Source organism: Miniopterus natalensis, chromosome 20 (assembly GCF_054644295.1).
Source record: "Miniopterus natalensis isolate mMinNat1 chromosome 20, mMinNat1.hap1, whole genome shotgun sequence".
NCBI lineage: Eukaryota > Metazoa > Chordata > Mammalia > Chiroptera > Miniopteridae > Miniopterus > Miniopterus natalensis.
The window spans coordinates 20,628,084-20,645,990 of record NC_142100.1 but is presented as its reverse complement, the minus strand read 5'-3'; the positions used below and the strand labels follow the sequence as shown (position 1 = coordinate 20,645,990).

Genomic DNA, 17,907 nt, shown 5'->3' with positions numbered 1-17,907 from the left:
CTTGTACTTCATCCCTCACACCAGCAGTAGATTCATCTTTTGGAAGTACAGCTTTATTGGGGGGCACTTCATGGTTTTAAAATCTCCATTGGTTTCCCCATTGTCTTTGGCTTAGCATTCAATGCTAGGTAGGTGCAATAAGCAATCTGACCTCTGTTCAAATCTCAACTCTGCCCCTTACTAGTTTGTGGGGTTTGGGGGGGTGTAGGGGGCAAGGCCCTTAATTTCTCAGAACCTCAGTTTCCTCATCTATAAAGTGGGGGTAATAATGCCCATCTGAGTGGATTGTTGTAAGGTTTAAGCAAGGTAATATAAGCCAATCCTTTAGCTGCTCATAGTGGACACTCGATAAATGACTTTTTTTTTTTTAAATCCACAAGTATGTTTATTATCTAATTGGTCAATTGAGTGTTATAAGTAAAAATGTAAAGAATACTTTAAAAATAAGAATCTTATCAACTTATTCAATTTTATTATGGAGAGTACATTAAATTCTAATTTTTAAAAATAGCATCTTCCCCCCCCCCCCCCCACAAGCCAATGCCAACGTACCTTCACAATTTCATTTTCTCCATCCTTTGCTGGTCACCAAACACAACATCCTGGCCCCTGTGTCTTTGGAGAAACTGTTCCCTCTACTTGCTTTGCCCCATCTCTGCCCATGGGATCCCCTATGTCCTTTTACTGGCCAACTTCACGAAGTGCTCCTTGATCAATTCTGTCAAATATTGTCAGTAGTATACCAAGGGGGGAGGTGACAGCATGTTGCCACTGACATTGTTTAGAATTGCCAGCTCATACTAATAATAAAAATCACACGGACTTATGGTTTCATGCCTCTGTATCTAGCAAAAACTCCCTTCTCGGAATTCCAAGTCACACATAAATTTATAAGGTGTTTAACGTACTGTTAAATATAATTCAATACTGGTTATAATTATAGTTATTTCTGTTTAGGTTTTCTATCCTTCATTAAATTGTAATATTTTTTTTGAGGGCAAGTATCATAGCATATATGTTATGCTACATCATTTCTAACACCACAGCCTCTATATAATAAAGGTTCTCAGTAAATGAAAAGGTAGATACCAACCCTGTAGAAGATGTTAATATGTAACAAATCCGGCATTCTGAGATCAAGGTGTTGTTTTCCTAACTCCTTACTGAGTGAGCACTGACCATGCCGGGCAATGTGCTAAGCGCTTTACGCACATTGTTCATTCATCATAAAATCAGATCAAGATCCCACTGCAGGCACTGTGCTATGTCCTAAGAACACATTAGTGAAGAAAATTATTTACTTACGCAATGCCTGGTGGTCAGAGAGGTTACCTAACTTGCCCAGGATTATTTAGTTAGTAACTGGGGGAGCCTCAACTTGAATTTGGGTCTTACCCTAGAAACCATGTTCTTAACCACTATGTCATATTTCCTCTGGTGTGAGCTATTGACAAGCCACATGATAACGGCAAATGTCCAGTTTGTCCACACTCTTCCACGATCATGATGAAATAGGGATTGTGGATAGGGATTGTGTTTTCATACATTCTGAAGGTCTTGTAAAATGTTAATTCCCAACCCATACCGACTTCTGTTGGTTACTCAAGAAATACTTACTGGCCAACTGCCCTGATCGCTGTCTGATCCACTAGACTCGGGAATTTTAAAAAATTAATTCACCCATAAAAATGTTTCATCACCAATAAAAACTTATTTCTCCCCAGAGCCAGGAGAGCAGTAATAGCAATGATAACACAAATTATAAAAAACAGATTATAAGGCATCCTATCTCTCCACCAGCAAAAGTTTTCAGTTGTCCTGGCAACTGAATGATATACTCTAAAATCGATTTTATTGCTCTAAAATCGATAAAGAAAACCAAAGAAAAGGGAAATTCACTTAAGAAACAGTGCTAGTATGAGCAGTATCAATAGGTATAAATAATTTGCCTGCCAAGAGATTAAACCAGAATGTGAAGTGAAAAGAACACGAAGTAGCAAATGTTTGGGAAATCCTTGAAATGAAATAAAACTAGGAAACGTCTAAAAATAACTTCAGATAAATGATACCCGTAGCCAAACACATCAGCAGTGTGTTTAGAGCCAAGATCATCGAAAAGAAGCAGAAAGATGTGAACACAGGGAAAATTAAATCGCAAATCTTTCTAGATGTGGGCAGTGGAAGAACAAAAAATAGCCAACTCTTGAGCAGAAAGCAGTAATTTTCTGATGAGTTTGGGCAATAGAAAGAGCCAAACCAGGAGGAGAGGGGCGGGAGCAATTTAGTCAATGTTGGGAGCAATTCAGCTCAAAACAAAAGGCTTTTAAAAATTTTTTTTTTGCTTGTTTGTTTGCCTAAGTGGTATGGCTCTGTTATGGGCTGGTTTCCCAACGGGGACTCCTGGAAGCAGCCAAATACACCAGTGGGCTCACATCATAGACTCTCTTGTGTAGAGCCCGTGTAGAGCCTTTTCAGGCAACAAATCCCACGGTCAAATTGTAGAAGCCTGTCCTTTTAGATCACAATTGCTCACCCTCAGCTCTATTGACATTTGTGGACAGAACATCCTTGCTGTGGGGGCTGTCCTGGCATGCAGGATGTTTAGCAGCATCTCGGGCCTCTACCCACCAGATGCCAGTAGCAACCCTTGCTCCTGGTTGTGACAACCAAAAATGTCTCCAGATATTGCACAATGTCTCCAGGGGGTAAAATCACCCCCAGTGGAGAACCACCAGCTTAGAAGATGGAGGATGGTCATCCAGCCCAACCTCTTACCATACAGGTGAAGACACCAAAGTCCAAGACGCTAAATGCCTTGCTCAAATGTCCGCAGACGCTTAATGCTGGATCTAACCCAGGAACCCCAGACTCCAGACCACCACTCTCAGTAACCCCACTACACACCAGCGTCAGTCATTTGCATACCTCCATCACGATTTTGCCATACCCAATGCCATCTATATTATTATTTGTTATTTTTATTTGAGTTGACTCATTTTTTAACTTAATAAATTTATTTTAAAAGGAAATAGGCATATAAGGGTAAGGAAGACGGATGTAAAAGATAGGAAAGATCATCATAGTGTCAGAGGGAAGAGATCTGTGCTCAGTTATTTTACGTACTTATTTATCAAATACCCATACTATGCACCATGCACCGTTTTGAGTGCTTTACCTATATGAAATCTTTTTGCCTTAATAATGACCTTATTAGGTAAGTACTATTATTACCCTCATTTTATATAGGAGGGTACTGAAGCATAGACATTCAAGATTGCCCAAGTCACAAGGGGCAGACCTGGGATTCCCATTCACAAAGTCTGGCTCCAGAGTCCATGCTCTTAATCACTAAGGGGAAAGACTGAAAGTGCCTGACAAGGAGGAGATGGGTCTGGAGCTGAAAACTGTTTTCTACATAGTTAGAAAATAATGGATACGGGTAAAAAAGCAGCCAGACCTGGGGTGTTAAGCAAATGCTTTCGGGAGAAGGGAACTCTCACCTGGAAGAGAAAAGCTGGGCAGAAATGGTGGTGGAAGCAAAGGGACAGGAGCTGAGGGACAGCGAGTCAGGGGAGGGGCAGGATGAGACTAAATAAGGGGCCAGGCCCTGAGAGAAGCGAGGAGCTTGGCAGGGTGAAGGAATGGGGAGGCTGGAGGTGGAAATTCAGCCATAATGGTGATCTGGGGAAAGGTAAAAAGGAGCGGGTTGGGGGGTGAGGCCGAGTAGAGGAGCCTGGGAAGGGTGAGGGGAAAGGTGTGAGGGGCCTATCCAGGTGAGAACCCAAAATAGGGGTGGGGAGCTGCTGCAGTTTAGGTGGGACTGAGAAGGGGACCCAGCAGGGTGAGCTGGGGCACCCACATGGGCTGCAGAGAAAGCACACTGCCATGCCAGCCAGAACAGGGTGTCTGCTAAAGGCCCACTCTGGTGAGCACCAACCACTGAAGTTAATGTGCTTCCCTTAAAAATCAAGTTCAGAATCACTAGGGGTATACACACCACATTTTGCAAAATGTTGAATCAGTTCATCTCCAAAACATATAAAAAGCTTTCCGGTTACATTTGAGAAAATGGTGAGGCTTTTATGTTCCCACCGCTAGTTCATAAATAAAATATACCACTTTAAAAAATGCGAGCACACTTGCAATCGCTGAATAAAAAGATCGAGCGTAGAACCGCTTTATCACATGTTTTGCCAGCCCCTCGTGCTTCTTCGATGCTTGGCTTTTCAAAAGCAAATTTTCTGGAAAATGTTTTGTCTTTTACACTTTCCAGTTTTCGCAGATCGAGATGTTAATAAAACAACCTGGGGAAATGCAGTGAGTGTTGTCATATTTGGAAATAGGATTTCTTGGAAGGAAAATTTCATGTTTTGCCTTTATTAATGTAGAAATCCATCTATATATGCTAAGATCGATCACATCCGACTTCAACCAGGATACCCAGGTACCAAAAGCAAAACTAATGCAAATATATTTAAAGGAATAGATAAATGATAAAATTGTGAAGTCAAGCATAGTAATTAAGGATTGGTCAGGCCTAAAACACCAGCATCATAGTATCAAGTAGGTAGTATATATATTGGGGCTACAGCCTAGCATTATAGGGTTATTGTGAAGATTAAATGAGATGTCATATAAAGGATTTAAGAAATGTAAAGTTAGCCTGGCCGGGCGTGGCTCAGCGGTTGAACATCAAGCTAGGATCCAGGAGGTCACGGTTCGATTCCTGGTCAGGGCACATGCCCGGGTTGCGGGCTCGATCCCCAGCACAGGGCGTGCAAGAGGCAGCTGATCAATGACAACCCTCTCATCATTGATGTTTCTACCTCTCCCCCTCTCCTTTCCTCTCTGAAATCAATAAAGATATGTTTTTTAAAAAAACACAAAAAACGTAAGCTAAATATATTTTAGCTACTATTATTCTAGTATGAAGCAGAATAAGCTAGACAATAAGCTTTGCTTTGATGAGTTTTAAGTCCTGGCACTAATTTCCATGTAGGCAGGTTCTTATTTATTCTTCTTAGCTCAAAGCTGACCTTATGGCCTTAAATGGCTCTACATCACCTGTGGTTTACCAACTCAAGGTCCCAGAGACCCTTTCACGAGGTCTACAATGTAGACGCTATTTTCATAATCATTGCAATGTTAGTAATTCTGACTTTATTAATAATGGTATAACTAATTTTATAATAATACTAATGGTCTAATGCTATTTTCATTTTTCACTATGCCAACGTCATGGTGGGCAACACTACTGAAACCTTAGCATGAATCAAAGCAGTGGAATCAACGTGTATTGGTGGATGTTATCCTTTACAACCATGTGCTATGAAAGGAAAAAAATAAATAAACCTAGTTTCACTTAAGAATGTGCCTGATGATAACAGTACTTTTACTAACTCCTGACCCTTCAGTACACATCTTTTTAATATTCCCTGTGATGGAATGAGAAGTACCCACAATGCACTTCTTTTTTTGTTTTAAATATATCTTTGTTGATTTCGGAGAGAGGAAGGGAGAGGGGGAGAGAGAGAGAGAGAAACATCAATGATGAGAGAGCACCATTGATCGGCTGCCTCCTGCACGCCCCCTGCTGGGGATCGAGCCCAAAACCCAGGCATGTGCCCTGACCAGGAATCGAACCGCGACCTCCTGGATCCTAGGTGGATGTTCGATGGCAGAGCTATGCCTGGCCGGGCCACAATGCACTTCTGCTGCGTAGTTAACTACAGTGGCTGTCTTGAGATAAAGCATTTGTACCACCATTTGAGTTATGAGCTGAACTAGCCATGGTTTTCACGGAACAGCATTTTTACTTAAGAATGACTGACAAACTATGGTATTCAGATTTGAGTATTTGGCAGGCATTTTCTCAAAGATTAACGAAGCAAGTCTGTCACTTCAAGGAAAACAATGACAATATTGTTACCAATAATAAAATTGGAGCTCTTAAGTGGAAATAAAAATTTTTGGAAACTCATATTCGCTTCAATGAGCTTGATAGTTTGCCAACGCTAAAGACTTTTCTGATGAGATCAGTGGTGACATTAATGTGATTTTTAAAATATAGTATAATTACATGACAATATTTGGAAGATCTGCATAACTCACTGAACTGATATTTTCAAAATGACTAATACATGCTGTTATAGAATTGATTATCCATGGGTAAAAGATCCATTCAAAGTGGAAGACAGATCAATGGATTTCCTTCATACAGTTTTAATATTACAATTAACCTTTAAGAAGCTGCCACTATATAGGATCCTCAAATTCAAGAAAGGTAGCCAAATACCTTTTTGGGAAGATGGGATGCAAGTCTGAATCAAGGAAAAATAAATAGCTGAAACCCCTTTTGATCAGGAATTCTGTTTCCTCTTGATATGTGTGTCCCTATAAACAGATTAGGGAGAATCCTGTCCTTTCCTGAGCAAAAAAAAGGAATTGCAACTGGATCTCACCGTGGGCCCACAGTGCTGCTCAAGAGGGCATGATAAAAAGTATTAGAACACTACATTGCTGTCATATTACGGTCAATTTCCAAAATTCAGCTCTAAGATTGATGTGGGAACCCCTCTATTGTCTGTCTCCTTTCCAATAGACAAAATGAACAAAGCCAGCCCTAAGGCTCAAGGCCTTTCAGAGTCTCACCTTCAGTTTGAGGGTAGAAAGTGAGGTATAGATCTGAATATTGGTAGGCTCTGACATTTACTTTTATTTTTTATTTTTATTAAGCCTCACCCTGAGGATATTTTTTCCATTGATATTCAGAGAGAGTGGGAGGAGAGGGGGGAGAGAGAGAAACATCGATGTGTCTTGATTGGTTGCCTCCTGAACACATACCGACTGCCTGGGGATCAAACCTACAACCCAGGTACGTGCCCTTGACCGGGAATGGAACCTGAGACCGTTGGGCGCTCCTGCAGACACTCTAACCACTGAGCCACACCGGCCAGGGCATAGGCTCTGACTTTAACACAAGCCATGCAAAACTGACCCATTTCAGCCTCTTGTCCTGAAATTTCCATTTCACTGTGATGAAAAGACTCAAGGTGTGATCTAACTCAAAAACGGGTTGTTATCCAAGAGGAAAGGGAATGAATAGGGGCCGATTCCAGCTTCAGAAAGGATAGTTTCTGAAAATAGGAGACCGAGCATCACCAATGAGGTCAGAGCAAGAGAGCTGACTGGAATCACCCAAGTAGGCTGGCTCTTCAGTCCTTTTGATCAGTGCAGACAAGCTTCCCTAATACCACCTTCTATTTCGACATAGGCCCTCTAGGTCACAAAGTACCACTTATCTTCCTCTGGACTTCTCCTGTGAAGAGAGTCAATAGTAATAATTAACCTGAACCTGGAGTCAGCCTGCCTGGACCTGATCCTGCTGTAATGACCTGGGCAGGTGACTGCATCTCTGGAGGCCTCAGTTTCCTCCTCTGTAAAATGGGAAGAGGGACAAGCGCTCACTACACAAGGTCCTTGGGAGGATTATCTAAGATAATGCGGATAAACCGCTTTCACGCCAGACGTGGCCCCTACTGAGCACCTAACGAACAGAAGTTATTATTTAGGGACATTGCCTCGCCCCACGGTCTCCTCTGGGAGCAGTGTTTTTCGTTATTTCTCTACACAACTCCTTTCTTCCAGGGCTATTCTTCCCGAGGTTCTGGTCCCTTAGATCCCTGAGTCATCACCGTAAAGATGCCGGGTTTCTGAGCTCATCGCTTCTCCTGCTCTCTAGGGCTCCCTCTCCTGACGGCTTAGCCCGCGTGGGGGCCCAGACCTAAATTCCGTGACTGGCCACCTGTCCCAGAGGAGTGTCCCCAGTCCCCCCGGAGACCACCTGAGACGCTGCGACAAGGCTGCGAGCCGCCCGAGACTCCGATGCGCCGCAGCCCCGGAGAGGGAGCGAGGCCCGGGTCCAGCCGGCGCCCCCGTCGGAGGCCGAGGCCGGGGCGGGGTGGGGCGGGGCTCCGAGGTGAGCACGAGGCCACACCCCAGGTGAGCGCCGGGGGGCGGGGCCACGCCCTGAGGCGGACGCCGGCCACGTCCCCGGGCGGCGCGCCGTCGCCCCGTGCGTGCGGCAGCGCAGGGGTTAAGGCCGCCGGCGCCACCTGCGCGCCGCTGAGGAGACCCGGGAGCCGGCGAATCCCGCGCGGGCGCGGCGAACAGGTGCCCGCGCGCGTCAGGCGCCGGCCCGGGGCGGGGAGAGGGGGCGCGGCCGGAAGCCCGGGGCGGGGTGGCGGGGTGCGGCGGCCCGGTGAGCGGGAGGAGCCCGAGCGGGGAAGGCAGGAAGGAGCTCGCCGGGCTGCGCGGCGCGCGATGTGGAGCCGCCGCTTCGGCGCCTGCAGCAGCCGCCGCCGCCGCCGCTGCTGCTGGGGCTGCCGCCGAGCCGAGGGACATGGAGCGCGGCTGCAGACAGTGGCCGCCGGCAGCAGCAGCAGCAGCAGCGAGCGTCGAAGCGACAGCGGAGCGCAGTCCGCCCCGTGAAGCGCTGCCCGGCCGGTGGCGGCAGCGGCAGCAACAGGGCGGCTGAAAACCCAGCGGCGGCGACGGGGGCGTTCCTTCCCGCGACCTCCCCTCCCGCCTCGCGGGCCCTCGGTATCCCTTCCTCGGCCTTCCCTGCGCCACCCCCTCCTCCTCCGCGGCGCGCGCCGAGCAGCTGAGCCCGGGGGCGGGGGGCGGGGGCGCGTGCCGCCGGCGTGGGGGAGGGGCGGGCCGGCGCGCACCGCGCCCAGGACTCGCGGGGACCCGGGGGGCGCGTGCCGCGGCGCGAGGCGAGGCGCGGGGCGGTGCGGCGGGGCCCCTCCCCCCTGCAGCCTGGCGCGCGCCGGCAGGGCCGCACCGCTGCGGGCTCCGCGCGCGCGGGCCATGTCCGCCTTCTGCCTGGGCTTGGCCGGCCGCGCTTCAGCACCCGCCGAGCCGGACAGCGCCTGCTGCATGGAGCTGCCCGCCGCGGCCACGGACGCAGTCGGGAGTCCCGCCGCCGCCGCCCTGGTCTCCTTCCCCGGGGGCCCCGGGGAGCTGGAACTGGCGTTAGAGGAGGAGCTGGCGCTGCTGGCGGCCGGGGAACGGCCGTCCGACCCCGGAGAGCATCCTCCGGCTGAGCCTGGGCCTTTGGCCGAGGGGGCCGGCCTGCAGCCGCTGCCCGCCCAGGACCCCGAGCTGCTGTCGGTGATCCGGCAGAAAGAGAAGGATCTGGTGTTGGCGGCCCGGCTGGGCAAGGCACTACTCGAGAAGAACCAGGACATGAGCCGGCAGTACGAACAAATGCACAAGGAGCTGACCGACAAACTGGAGGTGAGTTCGTCCCCTCTGGGATGGGTGGGAAGCAGGGGGAGCTCGGGCACCCACCAGGCCCAGGGAAGCTTCGGGAGCCACTCACCCACTCCACCGTACTCCACCCCTTTCTTGCTGGCCCTACCTCACAGAAAACCGCCTGAAGGGTGGGGGTAGGATGGAGGATTTTGGATTATCAGACCAGGGCATCCATTGAATACACCTGATTTTCCCACCTTGTTCGTAACGAATGGGTCCATGCACAGCTCCAGTCGCTGTGGGCCATTCTGTATATGTACTGCACAGAGCATCTGAAATAGAGCTTACGGTATGACTAATCTATACAGCACCGAGGTGATGTCTGCACACCGAGAAATGAGAAGGGGAAAGCATTTAAAATATTCTTCAGGTTTTCATACAAGTAGTTAATCTCTAATCAGGGTGTTAGCCTAAAGCTTTCCAGTTTGGGCGTTAAGGCCTCCAGATGCCCTTGTCTTAACTTCCCGGCAGCTCAGAGTTGTGGGAAACAAGTGCCCCTAAGGGAGCTTTTTATAGCCTTCAAATACTGGGGGATTAGGAAATGGGGTTCCATTGCAGTCAGGCAGGCTTGGGCTCAGCATGTGAGCGTGGGTAGTTGACCTAACTCAGACCTCAGTATTTATGTGTATTTAAGCAGCACTTTTCTGTGTTCTGTGTCTCTCACATGCAGTCGCATGGCCAAATGTGAGAACCATATTGCTTCAACTGTTGTTAATAAATACCCCTAAAGGAGCTGTAAGATTTTTGCCACTTTTTGCCCTTAACTACAAAAGGGTCTTGAAAGTGGTTTGACACACCAACATTTCCCAAAATTAGAGAGATTTTAAAAAGGGGAGACATCTGTGGCAGTGGAGACAAGCTTATCTTTTTCTGCCTGTGCATTTACTGTTTTTATCCACTTTGGTTGCAACCAGTTTTTTGTGTTTGTTTTTTTTTTTTATTAGTTACAAGAGAATAGTACAGTCCTGAATAAGATCTGAAATTGACCCTCGTCTGGTTCCATATCACTGGTACTTATTGAACAGTCAGAATGTAGATTTAGAAACTTTTCCATAATAAGATTTAAGTGTGTCTGTAGTTCAACATATCAAAAGTAAATCAGGGAGGAAAAAAAAGGAAACCAATGAGTGCCCTGTAGTTCAGTTGGCCTGTTAACTAGGTCTGCCAGTCGATGAACTCCCAAGATACCTCTCTGAAAAGTGGTTTGTGAAACCTATAGGTAGACTGCCAAAAAGCAACCCAATGAATTGAATTGTTTAATTTTCACTTGAAGTAGAGGTCTACAAATAAAAGGGTGTCTTTTTTTTAAAAAGAGATTTGATTACACGGCTCTATATAGAAGTACTACTGCAGAGATTTATACTTGATTTGAAATTCCTTCAGTGAGGGACTTGATTGAAGAGACAGCCGACTTGAAAGGACCATCATATCAGTCATTTTGATGAGTGGTAGATTTCAGAGTAATCCTGAGTGTGCAATTACACACATCCTGGGTTCCATGTGGAGCCTTTTATACATTTCTTCAACAAAGGAAAAAGATTTCGAAATTCGGTAACAAGAAAGGTTCTTTTGTAAAAGAATACACTACCTTTGATTTTATAAAATAGTTTAAAGTTCTTGAACTATTTTTTAAAATCTTCACTCCTCTGCAGGTCAGCATATGAACTCTAGTTACATTTCTGGAGGTTGGTTGCACAACAATGTGGATGTACTTAATACCTCTGAACTGTACACTTAAAAATTAAGATGGTAAATTTTATGCTACGTATACTGTAGTCCCCCCTTATCTGAGGAAGATATGTTCCAGGACCCCCAATGGATGCCTGAAACCACAGATAGTACCTAACCTCATACATACTATGATTTTCCTATACATACATACCTGTGATAAAGTTTACAAATTAGGCACAGTAAGAGATTAACAACAACTAACAATAAAATAGAACAATTAAGTCAAGAACTTTCACATTTTCACTGATAGTAAATCCTTTACAGCTTTTCTTGTGCTTTTCGGCCGTTATTAAGTAAAATAAGGACTACTTGAACACGAGCGCCGCAATACCGAGACAGTCGATCTGATAACCCAGAGGGCTACTAAGTGACTAACTGGCAGGGAGTGTACACAGCTTGGGTATGCTGGACAAAGGGATGATTCACTTCCTAGGCAGAATAGAGTGGGAGGGTTCAAGATTCATCACACTACTCAGATGGGCGCAAAATTTAAAATGTGAATTGTTTATTTCTGGAATTTTCCATTTAATATTTTTGGACCAAGGTTGACTGTGGGTAGTTGAAACTGTGGAAAGTGAAACTGCAGATAAGGGGGGAATGCTGTACTTTACCACAATTTTTAAAATAACACATTTTTAAAAGTTTATTTTTAAAAAGCCAAATATTGAGCATTATTGAAACTGAATGATGGAGAGTTCAGCTATACTATTTCTTCTACGTATGTTTGAAAATTATCATTAAAAATTTTTAGTTTTACCCTGGCTGGGTGGCTCAGTTGGTTGGAGCATTGTCCCCTGCACCAAAGGTTGTGGGTTTAGTTCCAGTCAGGCACATACTTAGGTCGTGGGTTCCATCCCCCTCCCGGGTGCATGTGGAGGCAACTGTTCGATGTTTCTCACATCCATGTTTCTCTCTCCCTCTCTCCCCATTCCTCTCTCTAAAATCAATTTTTAAAAATCTACAAATTTATGATAAAAACATTTTTTAAAGGTGACTGAGGCCCTGGGAGAGAGACTGTAGACCCCAAGAAAGGAGGCACTATATCAGGTTTTTTTAATCCTCACCTGAGGATATGTTTCATTGATTTGAGAGAGGGAGAAACATCAGTTGGTTGCCTTCATATGTGCCCCTATGGGAGTTCAGGCCTGAACCCCAGGTATGTGCTTGACTGGGCATCAAACCTGCGACTTTTTTGTTATACAGGATGATGCTCCAATCAGCTGAGCCACCCGGCCAGGGCTCTAGCCCTATTTTTTTAAGAGGGCAAAACAAATAAGATGAAAATGATTACATAATGAGACTCAATAGTAGATTTAGGGAAGCAAACCTAGGATTCCTTATTTGCATTCAGTGCTTGGTCCACTGAAAAAAATATATATATTTTTTCTTTGTATTTTTCAAAAATCATATCCTGGACTTATGAGAACGGTGTTGCTTTTTTGTTTCTTTGCAGAAACCCATTTCTGTGACAATCAATTTTAGGTAGGCTAATGATACTAGCTTTTGTTTTTTCACAGTTTTTGTGTTTTTTTTTCACAGTTTTAAGTAAACTTTTTTTGTTTTAGAATGGTTTTAGATTTTCAGAAAAATTTGAAAGATAGTGCAGAGAATTTCCATATGCCCTGCACCCAATGTCCTCTATTACTAACATCTTACATTAGTATGGTACACTTGTCTTAATTAAGAAACCAATACTGATAGCATTATTATTGACTAAAGTCCTTAATTTATTAAGATTTTTTTTAGCCTTTACCTAATGTCTTTTTCTGTTCCAGGATTCCATCCAGGATACCACATTACATTTAGTTTTTATATCTTAGTCTCTTCTTTGCTGTGACAGTTTCTTAGACTTTCCTTTTTTTAAAAAATTTTCTTTTATTCATTGATTTTTTTAGAGAAAGAGGAAGAGGGGGGTAGAGAGAGAAACATCAATTTGTTGTTCGACTTATGCATGCATTCACTGGTTGATTCTAGTATGTGCCCTCACTGGGGATCAAACCCAAAACCTTGGTGTATGGGGATGATGCACTGACCAACTGAGCTACCCGGCCAGGATAACCGTTTTTGATGAACTTGACAGTTTTGATATTAACTTTTTTCCTTTTTTTCTCTTCTTGGAGGTATAATTTACATATAACGTTATATTAGTTTCAGGTGTAGATAGTAACGTGTAAGATACTGTATAGCCCCAAGAAATAAGGAATAGCATGGGCAGAGCCTCCTGACCTCCACACTTGCTGATAATTCTGCCTAGAGTTTTACTGGTTAATTTAGCACTTAATTGAAAATAAAATTCTAGAAGAAATCTTCCTTTTTTCAGGGTAGATATAACTGTAAGTTTATTAATAGGAAGGTCTTGATTCCCCCTCCCCCCAAGTGTTGGGAAACCTGAATTAGGAAGTTTGTCACGTGTCCAAAGAACTGTACAGACAGAATAGACTGATCAGCACCACCTGTCCTCAGTTCCTCCTCCCAAGTGGATTGGATTGTTTTAGTCGCTTGGTTGGGCTGTTCGCTAGCAGCTGTTTGCTGAGTATTTTTAAGTCTCTCTGTTCTTTTAGAACACAAGCCTAATATATCTGGCCTCTCAGTAACAGTGTGATTACTGAGTTCTTGCTTTTGCCTTCTGCTCAATATTTTTCATTTTGGAAAAACTCAATAAAACCAAGAATCACAATTTTAGGATTGCAATTAGCATTTATTTCTGCATTTCATCTTTCTGAAGTGTCTATAGTGACTAAAACATTTTCCTTTTTGAAAGTCAAGCAATATGAGTGGATCATAGAGAAGAGCAGAAAATCCTCATGTTGATGAGTAGAAATCCTTCCCTGTCATTCATTTTCCCACATGCTCCAAACTGAGTCTGTATAAAGTATAACCATAATGTGGGGTATATTTTGGAAAGAGACCAGAGCTTTTCTGAGTGCACCAAAAGTTGAGGACCGTTGCTTTAACTTATATAGTTCATATATTCCTTTAGATATAGACTTGGCTTTTTTGGTACATACTATACTTTTAAGTAGAAGGACATACTTGCTTCTGAAAAGAGGCATTCGTATTTATCTCACAGAAACAGAAAGATGTTCTTATTTCCTTCAATCCAAAAGAATCCTTTTCTGTTGAGCTGCTACTTCAAACCATTTATACTTTTCCTGCATACCATTTGTCACACACAGCTTATTACTTGTATTGGCCTCTCCCACTAGAATAAAAATTTCGTACAGGCAAGGACCGTGTCTGTTTTGTTCATCACCGTGTCCCTAGCACAGTGGCTGGCTCATAGTAGTCACCCAAGAATGAGTGAATGGATCAGAAATAAATGTGCAAGGCTAATAGGCCATGATTTAAAATAGGCCTGAATCTGAACTTGCCTTAATGTTTTTGAAATACAGTGCTATATATAGCAACAAATATTTATTGAGTTGTGATTTAGAGCACTAAGCAGTGAAATAACCGAGACACAAATCCCAGCTCTGTCATTTACTAGTATTGATCTTGAGCTTGTTACCTAACCTCTCCTGTTGCCTTATTTGTAAGAAAAGATAGTTAATCTGAAGGATTTCTGGAGTTCTTTCTGTCTCTGAAACTTCTGTGATTTTAAGTGCCTGATATATGCCAGGCATAAAAGATGATTTCAACAGAAGCCTTCTTGAGTCATTTTAAATTGTTTAAATGTATAGTTCACCAATTAATTAGATGGCTTGCTAAATTTCAAGTGAATTCCTAAGTCTAGAACCCCACGCCCAAGGACAAGAATAAACCTAATAACGTTAACTATTTTCAATAGGAATGCCATTCTCTTTATGAAACCAATTCCTTTTCTACTCTGAGAGAAGGAAATATTTTCAAAGCTGTGGAACGGGCAGCTTTTCCTAAGTGGCGGTGTTTGTTGTACTGACTAACCAGGAAAAGTTAGGAGAGGCCCTGGCCAGGTAGCTCAGTTGGTTAGAGCATCATCCCGATATACCAAGGTTGTGGGTTTGATCCCAGGTTGGGGCAAATACAAGATTCAACCAATGAGTGCATGAATAAATGGAACAATAAATCGATGTTTCTCTGCCTCCCTCTCTACAGTCAATCAATCAATAAAAGTTAGGAGAGTGTGCAAAGAGTAAAAAACCGAAAAACTGTGGAATTTTTAACAATTTTTAAATCCCACTCACTTTTCACCCAGCACTTAGAACAAGAGAAACACGAGCTAAGAAGACGGTTTGAGAACCGAGAAGGAGAGTGGGAAGGGCGTGTGTCAGAGCTGGAGAGTGATGTGAAACAGCTTCAGGATGAGTTGGAGAGGCAGCAAGTTCATCTACGGGAGGCAGATCGAGAAAAGACACGGGCCGTCCAGGAGTTATCTGAACAGAACCAAAGGTTATTGGATCAACTCAGCAGGGTGAGTCACAAGTTAAGAATTGATGGTGTAAGATACTAAACATTGAAACAGCTTCTGTATAATGTCAGTCATGTATATAGGAAGAGTAATTCTCACTTTTGTTGCTTTTGGTGTTATATCAACAAGTTAAATATGTTTCACCTGCAAGGAATTTAGCTGGGCCAAACTACGAGTCAGGAGCCATGACCCTTGCCTGTCTTTAGCCAGCTGTGAGGCTTTTTTAATTGCTTAACTTGGGAGTTTTCTCATTTTTTCCAGTGAAAGAATTGTGCTTAATGATTTCTGATATTTCTCATAGCTCTAAAAGTCTGTGATTGCTTTACCTAGAGAAAGCCTGTCACTGATAAATTATATTAATGCATTTAGTTCAAATATTAAGTGGTGCTGTCTCTAAACTGAAAAGCTTAGGGAAAATTTCTAGAGCAAATGATTTTTATTTATGTTGCATTTGTGAATGTGCATTCCTTCATATTATTTAAATTTGAAATGAGGTATGTGTGTTTGTATTTAAAATTTGTTCTCTTTGTTTCCACATTAAGTAAAAATTCTTTACTTGTACCTTTGTAGAGTGTTGTCATGAAAGTATTAATTAGTTAACCAAGGTCAAGACTGTAAAATCATTGCAGAGAAAGGGTTTGAGGGCTGAATAGGTGGAAATCTAATTTAAATACAGAACATACCTTTTTAACAAATGCAGGAATGTTAATGCCCTGGTCTCTAAATCCACCCACTTTTGAGTTAAGAGCTGGATTTACTATTGTACCTAAATCCTTCTTGTGTGTTGAAAGTAAAACTACTAACTCTTTAGTTACCAAAGGAAAAAAAGAACTCTGCTGTCATCCCTAGGCACTCATATTCTCATGAGAGCACTGCCCTTGTGTGCATGGTTAGTATTTGGTGCTTAGGTCTTTTGGGTGCATACCGTAAACTCTTGGTGTTTCCACTAGTTCAATGGTTAACACTGTATGAAGTTATTTCACTAGTCATAGTTGCTTCCAGTGGGTACTCTGAAACTAGTTAAAGGCTTCATGCCTCAGGAGGAAGTGTATGCTACTAATAGAGGAAGGAAAGGCAGAGAAAGAAGATGGAAGGTGAGGGAGGGAGGAAAGAAGGAAGGAGAGAGAGCGATAGAAAGAATGTATCTGATATGAAATATTAGAATGTATATGAAAGGTGGCTCCGGCCAGGTGGCTCAGTTGGTTAGAGAGTTGTCCTGGTGCTCCAGGGTTTCGGGTTCAGTCCTGGTCCGGGCATGTACAAGAATCATCCAGTGAATGCGTAGATGGGTGGAGCAACAAATCCACATTTCTCCCTCTCTCTCTCTCTCTAAAATAAATAAAAATTAAAAGAAAAAAGAATGTATATGAAAGATGAGAATTCAAGTGATAGGCCTAAAGATCTTACCTGCAAGTTTCACGGCATTCCTGACTCAGTTCTAAAAACCACTTCCAGCAACTGGAAAGGGAATCTCTACCCTTTTGAGATCATATAGGTTTTTTGAGCCTTCACTCATTGTTCCTGAAAGGTTAAACTAACCCGATAGGCCTGGCCACATTGGTTTGTTTGCTCAAGAACACTTATTTTCTACTTATTCTGAGCAAGTGTTTCTTACGGAGATTTAAGGAAGGAACACAACAAACGGAATAGTTAAAGGGGCAGTCATTTCTTGAGGGGTAAGTTCATGTTAGAAAAGAACTCCGCTTTCTGATCTGGTGAAAGGTAGATGCCAAGAGAGGTGAAGGGCGAAAGCAAACATTAGCGTGACGTAGCGAAAGAGCCCAGAGCTGGGAATTAAGATACTTCTCGTGAGCTGGTGACCTTGTTTGTGCCTCACTTTCTTTGTCCTTAAACTGGGGATAAAAATTTGTACCGCCTGCAACTACACTGTTGGTGTGAAAATAAGATAATGTGTTTATGTTAAGCTGGATAGGAAGGTGAGGAATTGTTTCAGGGTGAATGGTTATTTTACTAAAGCAGCGTCTTTATAGTTGAGGTTCCTTTGCCTAATTTCTCTGGAGAAATTCCTGATAAGCGGCTCCCAAAAGGATATAGGAGGGTAACATTTCCACTCGATCTAGATTCCTCTTATCCACTCTGGCCTTGAATGCAGGCCTTTGGTGAGTTTAGTGGCCTTTTTTCCCTTTCTCTTTTTAAGCGGGACAATTCTCTGGGGTTTCTCCATCAGTAGCCAGTTTAGAGTATATTCCACTTTCAGCTTATTAACTGTGTATTCAGGAACTTGAGGACTCGAGTGGTACTTTGAAGTGAATTAAGATTCTCCTAGAACAAAAAAAGCAACCAGCAGAAGTAATAGAAGGCCATGCTTTTCTTACAATGTATATATAATTTGTTTTTATAAGCATAAAATGTATGACATCTGAAAAATAGTACAGTATTTTTATGGTGCTTTTGTCCAAAGTATTTTTAAATATGTTTCTTTCACTACCATAGCTTCCGAGGTTCTTTTT

At 43.4% G+C, this 17,907-nt stretch overlaps 1 protein-coding gene across 3 annotated transcripts in view; it reads left to right on the top strand.

Moving 5' to 3' along the window:
• Positions 1 to 8,871: 8,871 nt before the first annotated feature.
• BICDL1 (BICD family like cargo adaptor 1) overlaps positions 8,872 to 17,907 on the top strand; it is a 50,117-nt gene continuing 41,081 nt past the window's right edge. For all 3 annotated transcript variants that reach the window (XM_016201605.2, XM_087828819.1, XM_087828820.1), the window contains exons 1-2: positions 8,872 to 9,300; positions 15,224 to 15,439. In XM_016201605.2, coding sequence (XP_016057091.2) covers positions 8,872 to 9,300; positions 15,224 to 15,439 — 645 coding nt within the window. The remainder of the gene's footprint in view (positions 9,301 to 15,223; positions 15,440 to 17,907) is intronic.